Source organism: Martes martes, assembly GCF_963455335.1.
Source record: "Martes martes genome assembly, chromosome: 10".
In the NCBI taxonomy this organism is placed as follows: domain Eukaryota; kingdom Metazoa; phylum Chordata; class Mammalia; order Carnivora; family Mustelidae; genus Martes; species Martes martes.
In genome coordinates, this window is record NC_137898.1 from 57261071 (window position 1) to 57274075 (window position 13005).

General features: G+C 39.1%; 1 protein-coding gene across 1 annotated transcript; it reads left to right on the forward strand.

The window, feature by feature from the left end:
* Positions 1 to 11357: 11357 nt before the first annotated feature.
* Positions 11358 to 12311, forward strand: LOC308350047 (olfactory receptor 52M1-like; the record flags this gene model as incomplete). Its single annotated transcript, XM_080815049.1, has 1 exon — positions 11358 to 12311. One exon carries the CDS (start codon positions 11358 to 11360, stop codon positions 12309 to 12311), a length of 954 nt encoding a protein of 317 aa, XP_080671175.1.
* Positions 12312 to 13005: the final 694 nt, after the last annotated feature.

Sequence of the window (13005 nt, forward strand, 5' to 3'; positions counted from 1 at the left end):
TAGGGATGGCATTGAAATACAAAGTTTATAAACAATCCTGGAACAGTGAAAAAATAATTAAATTTTATTTATTTTTTTGACAGGCAAAGAAACTTTTATTGTATTTTTTAATTTTCTTGTATTTTTAAGTTAACTTAAAAAACTGATTGTATTTATTTATTTGAGAGAAAGCACAAGCAAAGGGAGCAGGAGAGGGATAAGCCAGCACCCCACCCATCAGGGAGCCAGATGCAGGGCTTACTATCAGGATTCTGGGATCATGACCTAAGCCTAAGGCAGAAGTTTAACTGTCTTAGCCACCCAGGCGCCCCAAAGTCAATTTTTTTTTTTAATTTGTTTTTGTACACTTGGAAAAAATTAACCAGTAAAGTCATTTGGCTCAAGGACATTCTTAGTTGAATGTTTTTAATTATGTATTCAATCTCCTTACTAGTTATAGATGAACTCAAATTTTATATTTCTTCATGACTCAGTCTTGGTAGTATATTGTTTCTAGGAATTTGTCCATTTGTTCTTAGTTATCCAACATGTTAATATCTGTTTATTAATATTGCATTCATAATTTTTATATCTATAAAACTTACAATAATGTACCCACTCTCACTGTTAATATTGATATTTTGAGGTTTCACTCTTTTTTTTTTCTTGGTTAATATAGCTAAAGTTTTGTTAATTTTCAAAGAATCCTGCTTTAGGTTTTTTTTTTTTTAATATCTTTTCAGCGTAACAGTATTCATTGTTTTTGCACCACATCCAGTGCTCCATGCAATACGTGCCCTCCTTAATACCCACCACCTGGCTCCCCCAACCTCCCATCCCCTGCCCCTTCAAAACCCTCAGGTTGTTTTTCAGAGTCCATAGTCTCTCATGGTTCACCTCCCCTTCCAATTTCCCTCAACTCCTCAACTCCTCAACTCCTTCTCCTCTCCATCTCCCCATGTCCTCCATGTTATTTGTTATGCTCCACAAATAAGTGAAACCATTGGTTCTTTGAAAGAATCAATAAGATCGATAAACCATTGGCCACACTAATCCAAAAGAAAAGAGAGAAAGCTCAAATTAATAAAATTATGAATGAAAAGGGAGAGATCATAACTAATACCAAGGAAGTAGAAACAATCATCAGAAGTTATTATCAACAGTTATATGCCAATAAGTTAAGCAACCTAGATGAAATGGATGCATTCCTGGAAAACTATAAACTCCCAAAATTGAACCAGGAAAAAATTGACAACCTGAATAGATCGATATCTAGTAATGAGATTGAAGCAGTGATCAAAAACCTCCCAAAAAATAAGAGCCCAGGACCTGACAGATCCCCTGGGGAATTCTACCAAACTTCAAAGAAGAAATAACACCTATTCTCCTGAAGCTGTTTCAAAAAGTTGAAGCAGAAGGAAAACTTCCAGACTCTTTTTATGAAGCCAGCATTACCCTGATCCCCAAACCAGGCAAAGACCACACCAAAAAGGAGAATTTCAGACTAATAACATAGATGAATATGGATGCTAAGATTCTCAACAAGATCCTAGAAAACAGGATCCAACAGCACATTAAAAAGATTATCCACCATGACCAGGTGGGATTCATCCCTGGGTTACAAGGATGGTTCAACATTTGCAAATCAATCAATGTGATAGAACAAATCAATAAGAGAAGAGAAAAGAACCACGTGGTCCTCTCAATTGATGCAGAAAAAGCATTTGACAAAATCCAGCATCCGTTCCTGATTAAAATGCTTCAAAGTATAGGGATAGAGGGAACATTCCTGAACTTCATAAAATCTACCTATGAAAGACCCACAGCAACTATCATCCTCAATGGGAAAAAACTCACAGCCTTCCCGCTGAGATCAGGAACACGACAAGGATACCCACTCTCACCACTCTTGTTCAACATATTAGAAGTCCTAGCAACGGCAATCAGACACCAAAGAGAAATAAAAGGTATCCAAATTGGCAATGAAGAAGTCAAACTCTCTCTCTTCGCAGATGACATGATTCTTTATATGGAAAACCCGAAAGACTCCACCCCCAAACTACTAGAACTCATACAGCAATCCAGTAATGTGGCAGGATACAAAGTCAATGTACAGAAATCAGTGGCTTTCTTATACACTAACAATGAAAATACAGAAAGGGAAATTAGAGAATCAATTCCATTTACTATAGCACCAAGAACCATAAGATACCTGGGAATAAACCTAACCAAAGAGGTAAAGGATCTGTACTGGAGGAACTACAGAACACTCATGAAAGAAATTGAAGAAGACACAAAAAGATAGAAGACCATTCCATGCTCTTGGATCGGAAGAATAAACATTGTTAAAATGTCTATACTGCCTAGAGCAATCTATACTTTTAATGCCATTCCGATCAAAATTCCACCGGTATTTTTCAAAGAGCTGGAGCAAATAATCCTAAAATTTGTATGGCATCAGAAGAGACCCCGAATCGCTAAGGAAATGTTGAAAAACAAAAATAAAACTGGCGGCATCACATTACCTGATTTCAAGCTTTACTACAAAGCTGTGATCACCAAGACAGCATGGTACTGGCGTAAAAACAGACACATAGACCAGTGGAACAGAGTAGAGAGCCCAGATATGGACCCTCAACTCTATAGTCAAATCATCTTTGACAAAGCAGGAAAAAATATACAGTGGAAAAAAGATAGTCTCTTCAATAAATGGTGCTAGGAAAATTGGACAGCTATATGTAGAAGAATGAAACTCGACCATTCTCTTACACCGTACACAAAGATAAACTCGAAATGGATAAAAGACCTCAATGTGAGACAGGAATCCATCAGAATCCTAGAGGAGAACATAGGCAGTAACCTCTTCGATATCAGCCACAGCAACTTCTTTCAAGATATGTCTCCAAAAGCAAAGGAAACAAAAGCGAAAATGAACTTTTGGGACTTCATCAAGATCAAAAGCTTCTGCACAGCAAAGGAAACAGTCAACAAAACAAAGAGGCAACCCACAGAATGGGAGAAGATATTTGCAAATGACAGTACAGACAAAAGGTTGATATCCAGGATCTATAAAGAACTTCTCAAACTCAACACACACAAAACAGATAATCATATCAAAAAAATGGGCAGAAGATATGAACAGACACTTCTCCAATGAAGACATACAAATGGCTATCAGACACATGAAAAAATGTTCAACATCACTAGCCATTAAATTTTATTAAAAAAAAAAAAAGACAAAGTTCAAGGATAGATCTCCCAGTGTATGCAATCTTTCAACTAATTGACAAATGACTTTCCAGGTAATAGAATGAGTTCTTTGATCAGGTAAATGGGCAAAAAGTCTTGTGGGCATCCGTGGAGTAACTTCTGGATTGAATGTGTGTTTCCCCACCTTCCCCCGCCCCACCCCGAATATCATAAAGCCCCAGTATGGCTACTTGGACGTGGGTCCTCTAAGAATTGATTATGGTAAGTGAGGTTATAAGTGTAGGGCCCTGGTCTCATAGAATTAAGCACTAGAGAGCTCTCACTTTCTCTCCATGTGTGCACAACCAAGGAAAGGCCATATGAGGACGTAGCAAAGAACTGGTGGACTACGATCCAGGAGAGCCCTTACTGTAGATCAACCATGCTGATACCATGATCAGACTTCCAGCCTGCAGAACTGAGAATTTAAGATTTTATTTATTTGACAGAGTGTGCACAAGCAGGGGAATGGCAGAAGGAGAGGACCCTGGGATCATGACCTGAGCTGAAGGCAGGTGTTTAACCCACTGAGCCACCCAGGTGCCCCCTAGAACTGAATTTTTTTAATTTTTTTTATTAACATATAATGTATTATTAGCCCCAGGGGTACAGGTCTGTGAATCGCCAGGTTTACACATTTCACAGCCCTCACCATAGCACACACCCTCCCCAATGTCCATAACCCAACCATCCTATCACTACCCCCTCCCCCCAGCAAACTTTAGTTTATTTGGTGAGATTAAGAGTCTCTTATGGTTTGTCTCCCTCCCAGTCGCATCTTGTTTAGAACTGAATTTTTATTAAGCTAACCAGTCTGCAATATTTTGCTTTGGCAGCCTAAGAAGACTGATTCATCTTATTTCTGGCTGTCAGTGGTCATTTGATAACCTCCTCTACTCCGAATTATAACTTCCCCTTTCATTGCAGTTATCTTGTACTTGCTTCACTGTTTATCTTTAGATGTGTGGATGTTGTTCAACATTTGTGGGTTCCTGAGGAGCTATACTCAGTTCTAGAGAGAACAGTGGGATTGAAGGGAAATAGAATGATTTTTAAAATATTTAGGAAGTAGATGAGACCGGGGAAGAACTCAGGAGTGAATAAATTGTACTGCAGTCTGTCCAGAAGGATCTCAGAACTTTTCCTAGTCTCACCCAAGCAGATGTCTGGTGGGGAGATGGATTCCTTCTCTAGTAATTAGTCAGGCCTGTGTTTTATTAGTATTGCATGGAGCACAGGGTGTTGTATATAAACACTGCATCAAAAACTAGTGATGTATTTTATGGTGACTAACCTAACACAAGAAAAAAAAATTTTTTTAAAGGTACTAAAGGAGTTATACACATTCCAAAGTTGAATTATGCCAACCCTAGCTTATGTCTTTTCCAAAATTCTAAGAGGCCATTAAATATCATGCCCTCTCCATACCCACAAAATTCAGGGTCAGCAATGAGGTCCCCTCTTCCATTCCTGGTTTTAGTATTTGTCCCTTTCTCCCTGAGTCTTAACTAAAGACTGATCAACAGTTCTTTTTTTTTTTTTTAAGATTTTATTTATTTATTTATTTGACAGACAGAAATCACAAGTAGGCAGAGAGGCAGGCAGAGAGAGAGAGGAGGAAGCAGGCTCTCTGCTGAGCAGAAAGCCCGACATGGGGCTCAATCCCAGGACCCTGGGATCGTGACCCGAGCCGAAGGCAGAGGCTTCAACCCACTGAGCCACCCAGGCGCCCCTCAACAGTTCTTTTTAAATGAACTAGCTTTGGGTATAATTTTTTTCCTCTGTTGACTTTTCCATTTTATTTTACAGATAGCCATTCCAACTCTTATTTCTTGCTTTGGCCTGCTTTGGGTTTGATTTGCTCTTGTTATAGTTTAAGATGGAAGCTTAGACTCTTCATCTGAGATCTTTCTTCCTTATATGTTAGGCACTTAAAACTATATATTTCCTTCACAGCACTGCTTGAGCTCCGTCCCATAAATTTTGATAGGTTATGTTTTCATTTTCATTCAGTTCCAAATGTTTTCTAACTTCATATAAGACTTCTTTTTGGAGCCGTGGATTACTCAGAAGTTTAATTTACATATATTCAGGATTTCCTGAATGTTGACTTCAAACTTAATTCCATTGTTATTAGAGAACATATTTACACAGTTTCAGTCCTAAATTTATTAACTTGTTTTATGGAATACCATATGGTTCATCCTGGAGAATGTTCCATGCATGATTGAAAAGATGTGTGTTCTACTATAATTGTACAGTGTTCTATAAATGTCAACTATGATTTGGTTCATGGTATTCAAATTTTCTATATCCTTGCTAATTATTACATAAATTTAATATGGTTTTAACATTTCCAACTATTTTTCCCTTCAATTCAGTTTTTCCTCCTTATGTTTTGGTGCTCTGTTATGTGTATATAGAATATACATAAATAGGTCTATAAATGAAGAAAACCTAACAGTTGTCATGAAATTTCCCTTGTTTCTAATGGTCTTCATTCTTTTTTACATGCTTGATTTACCCTCTGGTATCCTTTTCTTTCAGCCTGAAGGACAGCCTTTATAATTAAACTCTGTTAGCAATGAATCCATTCCTCTGGGAAGGTCTTTTTTCCCCTCCATTTTTAAAGAATAGTTTGGAGATTTCTTGGTTGACAGTGTTTTTTCTTTCAGCACTTAAACAGCAATTTTTTAATTGAAATTTAAGTTTACATATTATGTCACATAGTGAACAACATGTTGATATATTTATATGCTTTGCTATGACTGCCATTGCAGTGATAATTAGCTATTTCCATTACATCACATAATTTCTTCATTGGTTGAAATAATTAAGATCCAGTCTCTTAGCAGCTTTGATTATAATACAATATTGTCCATATTCACTGCTGTGCATTAGATTTCTAGGACTTATTTACTACTCATTCAAAGTTTGTACTATATGTCATATAGTATTTGTCTCTTTCTGACTTGCCTCACTGAGAATGTCTTCAAGGTACATTCATATTGTTACAAATGCCAGGGGGTTCTCCTTTATCATGGCTGAATAATATTCCTGTGTGTATGTGTATCACATCCTTATCCATTCATCCATTGGTAGGCACTTAATTTGTCTCCATTATCTTGGCTATTGTGAATAATTCTGTAGTAAACACGGAAATACATACATCTGTTATCCTGTTTTCATCTACTTTGTGTGTATACACCCAGAAGTAGAGTTGCTGGATCATATAGATCTATCTTTAACCATTTCAGGAATCACTATAATATGTGTCCTGTCTTGTTGGTGGTGGTGGTGATTTTTACCGACTGAGCTATCCAGGCTCATGGTGGTGGTGATTTTTAATCATATATCTGGGCTTAATCACATACCTGGTATGTGATTACCATCTAATCTATTTTATGAGACATGTAGCCCATTATTCAACAATGATATACACAATATAACAAAAAACTTTGTTCAGTTCTGAAAGACAGAATGTTCTTCCTTCCCTAATGCTACAATAAGATAACTTACTGTAGTGTTATCCATAGTAAGGACAAATAAATCATAGGCCTGTACAATGAATCCATCAATTAAAGCACTGATCTAGGACTAGTGGATGATATTCAGAGAAGCAGATTTTCACCCATGGGGCTACCTGGTGCAGAGAAAAGAACATGTGCCTGAGACACACAGAATATATTCCAGTGGTGGCTCACTCTCATTCTCAGTCTCTTCCTTCCTTCCTCCCACCCCATCCCTCACCCTTGGTTGGGAAAATAGCCTTACCATACGTTTCCTCATGTAATAGGAGTTTTGTATACTAGCAGTGAGATCTTTCTGCTTGGTACTTAGCACTCATAAGTGCCCTCATAAGGGTTGACTGAAAAATAAATACCTCATAGCAGTAAGAGAAAATAGTATAAGCCATAAAATCATAAAAAAGAAATTCTGCGGGGGGTGGGAAGTTGGGCCAGCCTGGTGGTGGGTATTTTGGAGGGCACATATTGCATGGAGCATTGGGTGTGGTGCATAAACAATGAATTCTGGTACACTAAAGAGTAATTTTTTTAAAAAAAAAAAAAACCTTTAAATAAAAAAAATTTTTAAATTAAAAAAAAAGAAATCCTGCCATTTGACAGTGTGGATGGACCATTATTGTTTTAGGCTAAGTGAAATAAGTCATGCAGAGAAAGGCAAATAGCACATGATCTCACTTCTATATGGAATTTAAAGGCCAAACTCCTAGCAACAGTAGAATGGTGTTTGCCAGCAGCTGGAGGTTAAAGGAAATGAGATGTTTATTAAAGGATTCAAACTCTGGGTTATAAGAAAAATAAGTTTTGTGGATCACCTCTATAACATGGTAACTGTAGTTAACAATATCTTGAAAGTTGCTAAGCATGTTGATCTTAAGTGTACTTATCACCAAAAAATGGTAATCATGTGAGGTGATGGTTGTGTTAACTAATCTTATTGTAGTAAATATCTGAAAACACACATGTACCAAATCATCACCTTATACACCTTGACTCAAACAAATGTAATATGCCAGTTAGATCTCAAACCTGGTGGAGGGGTGGGGGGGAAGAGCTTTAAAATCCGGTTTGATGCCTCTCTCCTATATCCAAATTTCTGTATCTTTCCAGTTTTGCCAAAGATGTTAATAGTTATTTAATTTGAATCTTCATGGAGAAGACCATCTTCCCTTGAACTACTTGGGGATCTTAATGTATGTTAAAACAGATTCTTCCCAGAGATGGTTGGAAGATTTAGAGCTGGATGGAAAAAATCAAAGTTTTATTAACATTTAGAGAATGCACAGTCAAGCTCCCAAAAACTAGAAAGGAGAATAAGAGGGAAAGTAAGAGCCAATAAGGCAAGTGAAGAGCTGAAGACACTTAAGCAACTGAGACACCCAGGTGCCCCACAAATCTTGTTTTTAATCAAACATGCTTTATTTTTTTTTTATATTTTATCCATTTATTTGACAGAGAGGTAGCACAAGTAGGCAGAGCTGGCAGGCAGAGGGAGAAGGAGAATCAGGCTCTCCACTGAGCAGGGAGCCCAACATGGGGCTCAATCCCAGGACCCTGGGATCATGACCTGAGCCGAAGGCAGAGGCTTAACCCACTGAGCCACCCAGGTGCCCCAAACATGCTTTTTTAAAAAGAAGGGAAATTCACAATGTTAGTGAAATATACATAGTATATAAAGTAAACCTAGGCCATACCTTAGTTTTTTTTTAAATAACATAAACAATAACTAAAGTATCCATAGGGATTATATAAACAGCTGGTGGTTTTTCACCCTTCTCTTGTGAACTTTCTCCCAGTATCCCCTTTGGAGTCCTTAAAATACCTCCGTCTTGGGGGTTGGGTAGTCAGAAACCTGGAGCCAGTCAAGAACCCCAGCCAGGGGAATAGAGGTTAAGTCTAAATCTAGTGCTGGGAGTGAAGTGGGATTAGGAGTTGAAGACTGCTCCCAAGGCAGGGTAACCAAAGGTCCAGGGGAAAGTGTTTAGGTTTCTTTGTGCTGCCTTTGAGAAAGAACTGGCTATATTCAGCACCTGGATTAAGAGGACACAGGACAAAATAGTGAAGAGATCCGGGCTATGCCCTCCCCTTGACTCTAAACTAAATTTGTCCAAGTACACAGACAAGAGGTGACCCCAGTAACACAGCGTAGGGCTCTGTGGACAGCACTCCCAATGGGTAAGTACATTTCAGACAGGGGGACAAAGTCATTAGGCACAAATTCCAAGTTCCAGAAACTACATTTATCTTCTGGTTCAGCCAGAGCTTATCTTTTTCCTGGGTCTAGTCAAAAGTAGAATAAAGAGAGTACAATTTGGCCTGGGTTATGAAGAAAAAGGAGAAACCCCAAGGCAGGAACCTCATTGCCTAGTACTGTCCTTCAGAACACAAGAGGAAAATTTGGACTATTCTAACCTTATCGGGCTTCTGGTCTCTTCCCCCACAGCCAGACAAACTCCTCTCCTGAGTTGATCCTTATACTATCAGCAGGTCTCTTCAACTGACTATACCCATGTTAAAAGAGCTATTTATATAGTTAGGAAAGAAGGATATGGAGTCACCAAGGTCCTATGGAAATAGTACTATGTGTCTGTGTTCTGTGGAAGAGGGCAAAGAACAGAGGGAAGAAGTAGATAAGGAGGGAACACAGTGCCTATTCCGGGGGGGCAGGCTTCCTAACACTTGACATTCTGCATGCTCACACAAACTCACACATTTATAGACAGTTGATTTAATACATGAAGAAACTGCAGTAGCTATTTCCTTCACTTTACAGACTAGGAAACAGGATTGAAAGCAGAGGCAAAGTATACACTCCCTCAATCAGAGCCAGAAACAGCAGTTAGTAGTTGAACCTAAGTTTATCTTGCTGCTAATCCATTATGTATTTTGCCATAACAAAACCTCTTTCTCAGAAGCCTCAGACCTACCAAGATGCTTCTAATAGGACTTGGAGACAGTGTCCATGTGGGGAAGCCTTTATGTGGGCTGACACAGAAACTGTTTCTCTGGAATGTTCTATGTAAAGTAACACAATTCCAGGGCTGCAATCTAGTTCAGACCACCCCTTAAGATGCCAGTTATCAACTTGGTGGATTTTACTTTTATAAATATTCATATTCTGCTTGTCCCAGCACAAAATTTGAGTTTGGCACAAATCAGAAATCTGGGTTTAAGTCCATCCTATGAACATTAATTCCTTTTTTCATAAGTAACCTACCTTACACTGAGTAATCAGGCCTCTTTCTGCTTTGGATTGGGGGTCTATCACAATATTTTTAGACAACACTTCATTCTCCTTGGTGTGAGATAAAATTGTATATTTATTAGCACTCCACTTAAATCCCTGTCCCATCTCTGTAATTCCTAGATTTTTGAGACCTCCTCAGATGTCCCATGTAACAGAGAAAAAGGAACTATTCCAAATTGCAGAATCTAAAGTTCTGATCTGTTCCCCATAGTGAACAGTAAGAATTCAGGGAGAGAAAGTTGCTGCCATGTGCCAAGAACCTCATACTAATTTTCATTTGTTCCTTATAATTATCCTTTATAGTAGATATTCTCTCCATATTTTATATGGAAAAAAAAATGAACTGTCAAGAGGTTAGGCTACCTGCCCAGAAACAGAGTAAAATAAAGGTCTGGGATGGGAAATCTGGTTTATTAGATGGCAAAGCTTGTGCCCTGTGATGCAGCCTCCAGATGCCTTTCCCTTTCCTGTCCAATAAATCCACAGAAGCTCACAATTGAGTTCTGAAGAAAAGACTTCACATGTTATCACTTACTGGCTTATTAAAGTACTTAATTCAAAGAATTTCTGAAGTTAGTGAGATAATATAACAAGAACACTTGTGGAATATTTTAAAGTTCACAAAACTCCTTTTTCTTTTCAGCAATCAATGCCTGACCAAGAATTAAGCAACCTTGTAAAAACTTATGTTGGAGCTAGAATTAGGAATCCCTGAGGTTACATAGGGCCATCTTTATGCTTATTCACCATGGAAATATCTAAAATATAAAAAATAATTAAAAGAATATTTGAAATGTGCATGGGCTTGTTTGAATTTAGTGACTACTCACCCACTCTGGTATAGACTACAGATCCCAAAGAAGGCTTTGTAGAGGAGAAATGATCTTGGATGGGCCTTGAAGTATGTGGGGAATTTGCCTGGATAAAGACCAAAAAGGTGGTGAAACCTCTCAGCACAAACATGGCTGTGTGAAGAAAGTCACCCTGGTGAGGATGGGGAATCTGAGACTTAATATTGCTGAGAATCTGATGGGAAACAGCAAGATGGCAACCCTAACCAGGACAGGACCTGAATTAAACTCTGTGCTCTTGGGGTGCCTGGGTGGTTAAACATCTACCTTAGGCTCAGTCCAGGGATCATGACCTGAGCCGAAGGCAGATGTTTAACCTACTGAGCCACTCAGGCGCCCCATGTAGTTTCTTTAATACCAAGGAGACATTCAGAATTCCTTATTATAGGCTCCACCAATTGCACATGATGAAAGTAAGAATCTAGTCTACGGTTTCCAGAAATAGTATCTCTTATAAGAGTAAAAATCTAAGTGCTCCTGACTCCTGGATACTCCACTGCCTGAAACATGTTCATGTCTAATAATGCCTGCTTGGTGCCTAGTTCTTTCTGGCTTACTGGCATTCCAGGGCTGCAATCCCTGCACATCTGGCTCTCCATCCCCTTCAGCTCTATGTACCTGCTGGCTGTAGTGGGGAATGTGACCATCTTGGCAGTGATAAAGGTGGAACGCAGCTTGCACCAACCCATGTACTTCTTCCTGTGTATGTTGGCTGTCATTGACTTGGTCCTGTCAACCTCTACCATGCCCAAACTGCTAGCCATCTTCTGGTTTGGGGCCCACAGCATTGACCTGGATGCCTGCTTGACCCAGATGTTCTTCATCCATTGCTTTGCCACTGTTGAGTCAGGAATCTTCCTTGCCATGGCTTTTGACCGCTATGTGGCCATCTGTGACCCATTACGCCACACCTCCGTGCTCACTCATGCAGCAGTGAGTCGTTTGGGCCTGGTTGCCCTCCTTCGTGGAGTACTCTACATTGGACCCCTGCCTCTGATGATTCGCCTGAGGCTGCCTCTTTACCGGACCCAAATCATCGCCCATTCCTATTGTGAGCACATGGCCATAGTTACCTTGGCATGTGGTGACACAACAGTCAACAACTTATATGGAATGGGGATTGGCTTTCTGGTATTGATCCTGGATTCATTAGCCATCACTGCCTCCTATGTGATGATTTTCAGGGCTGTAATGGGGTTGGCCACCCCTGAGGCTAGGCTTAAAACCCTAGGGACATGTAGTTCTCACATTTGTGCCATTCTTGTCTTCTATATCCCTATTGCTGTTTCTTCTCTCACTCACCGCTTTGGCCATCATGTGCCTCCCCATATCCATATCCTTTTAGCCAACTTTTACCTTCTCATCCCACCCATCCTCAACCCAGTTGTCTATGCTGTCCGCACCAAACAGATTCGAGAGAGACTTCTCCACATTCTCAAGGCAGGCACTCAACCCAAGTGACCATTCTGCATCTGCGGGGCATACAGATAAGGATAGCAGGAAACAACTCTGACTGGGGAAGCCAGTACAATAATACCCACGAAGATCGGGCTTACCTGAGATGTGGCCATAAAGGTCTAAGAAAAATGCTAGAATATATTCCACCTGACTGTGGATTTTCTCAAAGTAGAGCGAGGAATACCTGGGGAAATCAAGGTATGAGTTTTTATACAGTATCCCTTTTCATATTTGACATAAAATTAATTGCAAGGCCACAGAAATAGGTTTATTTGACATTTCTTATAGAGGATTTCTAGTTTCTCTTTGAAGAATGTTTTGCACAATTTGTAGAAGATAAAATTCTACTCTAACACCTTCTTGAAGACCATTTACAAATTTTTAGTAAAGACTTGTAAAAATTCAACTGCATTGGCTAGTTTTCCAATCTTTTTGGCTTGCCCAGAAAAGACCTTTCATTGAGGATGAATGGCAATATGAATGTGAGAAATCTTTATCTAACAGGACTTAGATTGGGACCCTCCTGCCCATAGATGTTAAAGTTCTCAAGCCAGGTTATTCCTCCATTTAAATAAATGGAAATGCACTATTCCACATTTCCTTTTAATAATTAACTGGCAACACGGAGGAAAAGACAGAAGGACACTAGATTTTCTTTTGGTGGTCCTGAAATGGTCCTGAAGTACAGTAGCCACAC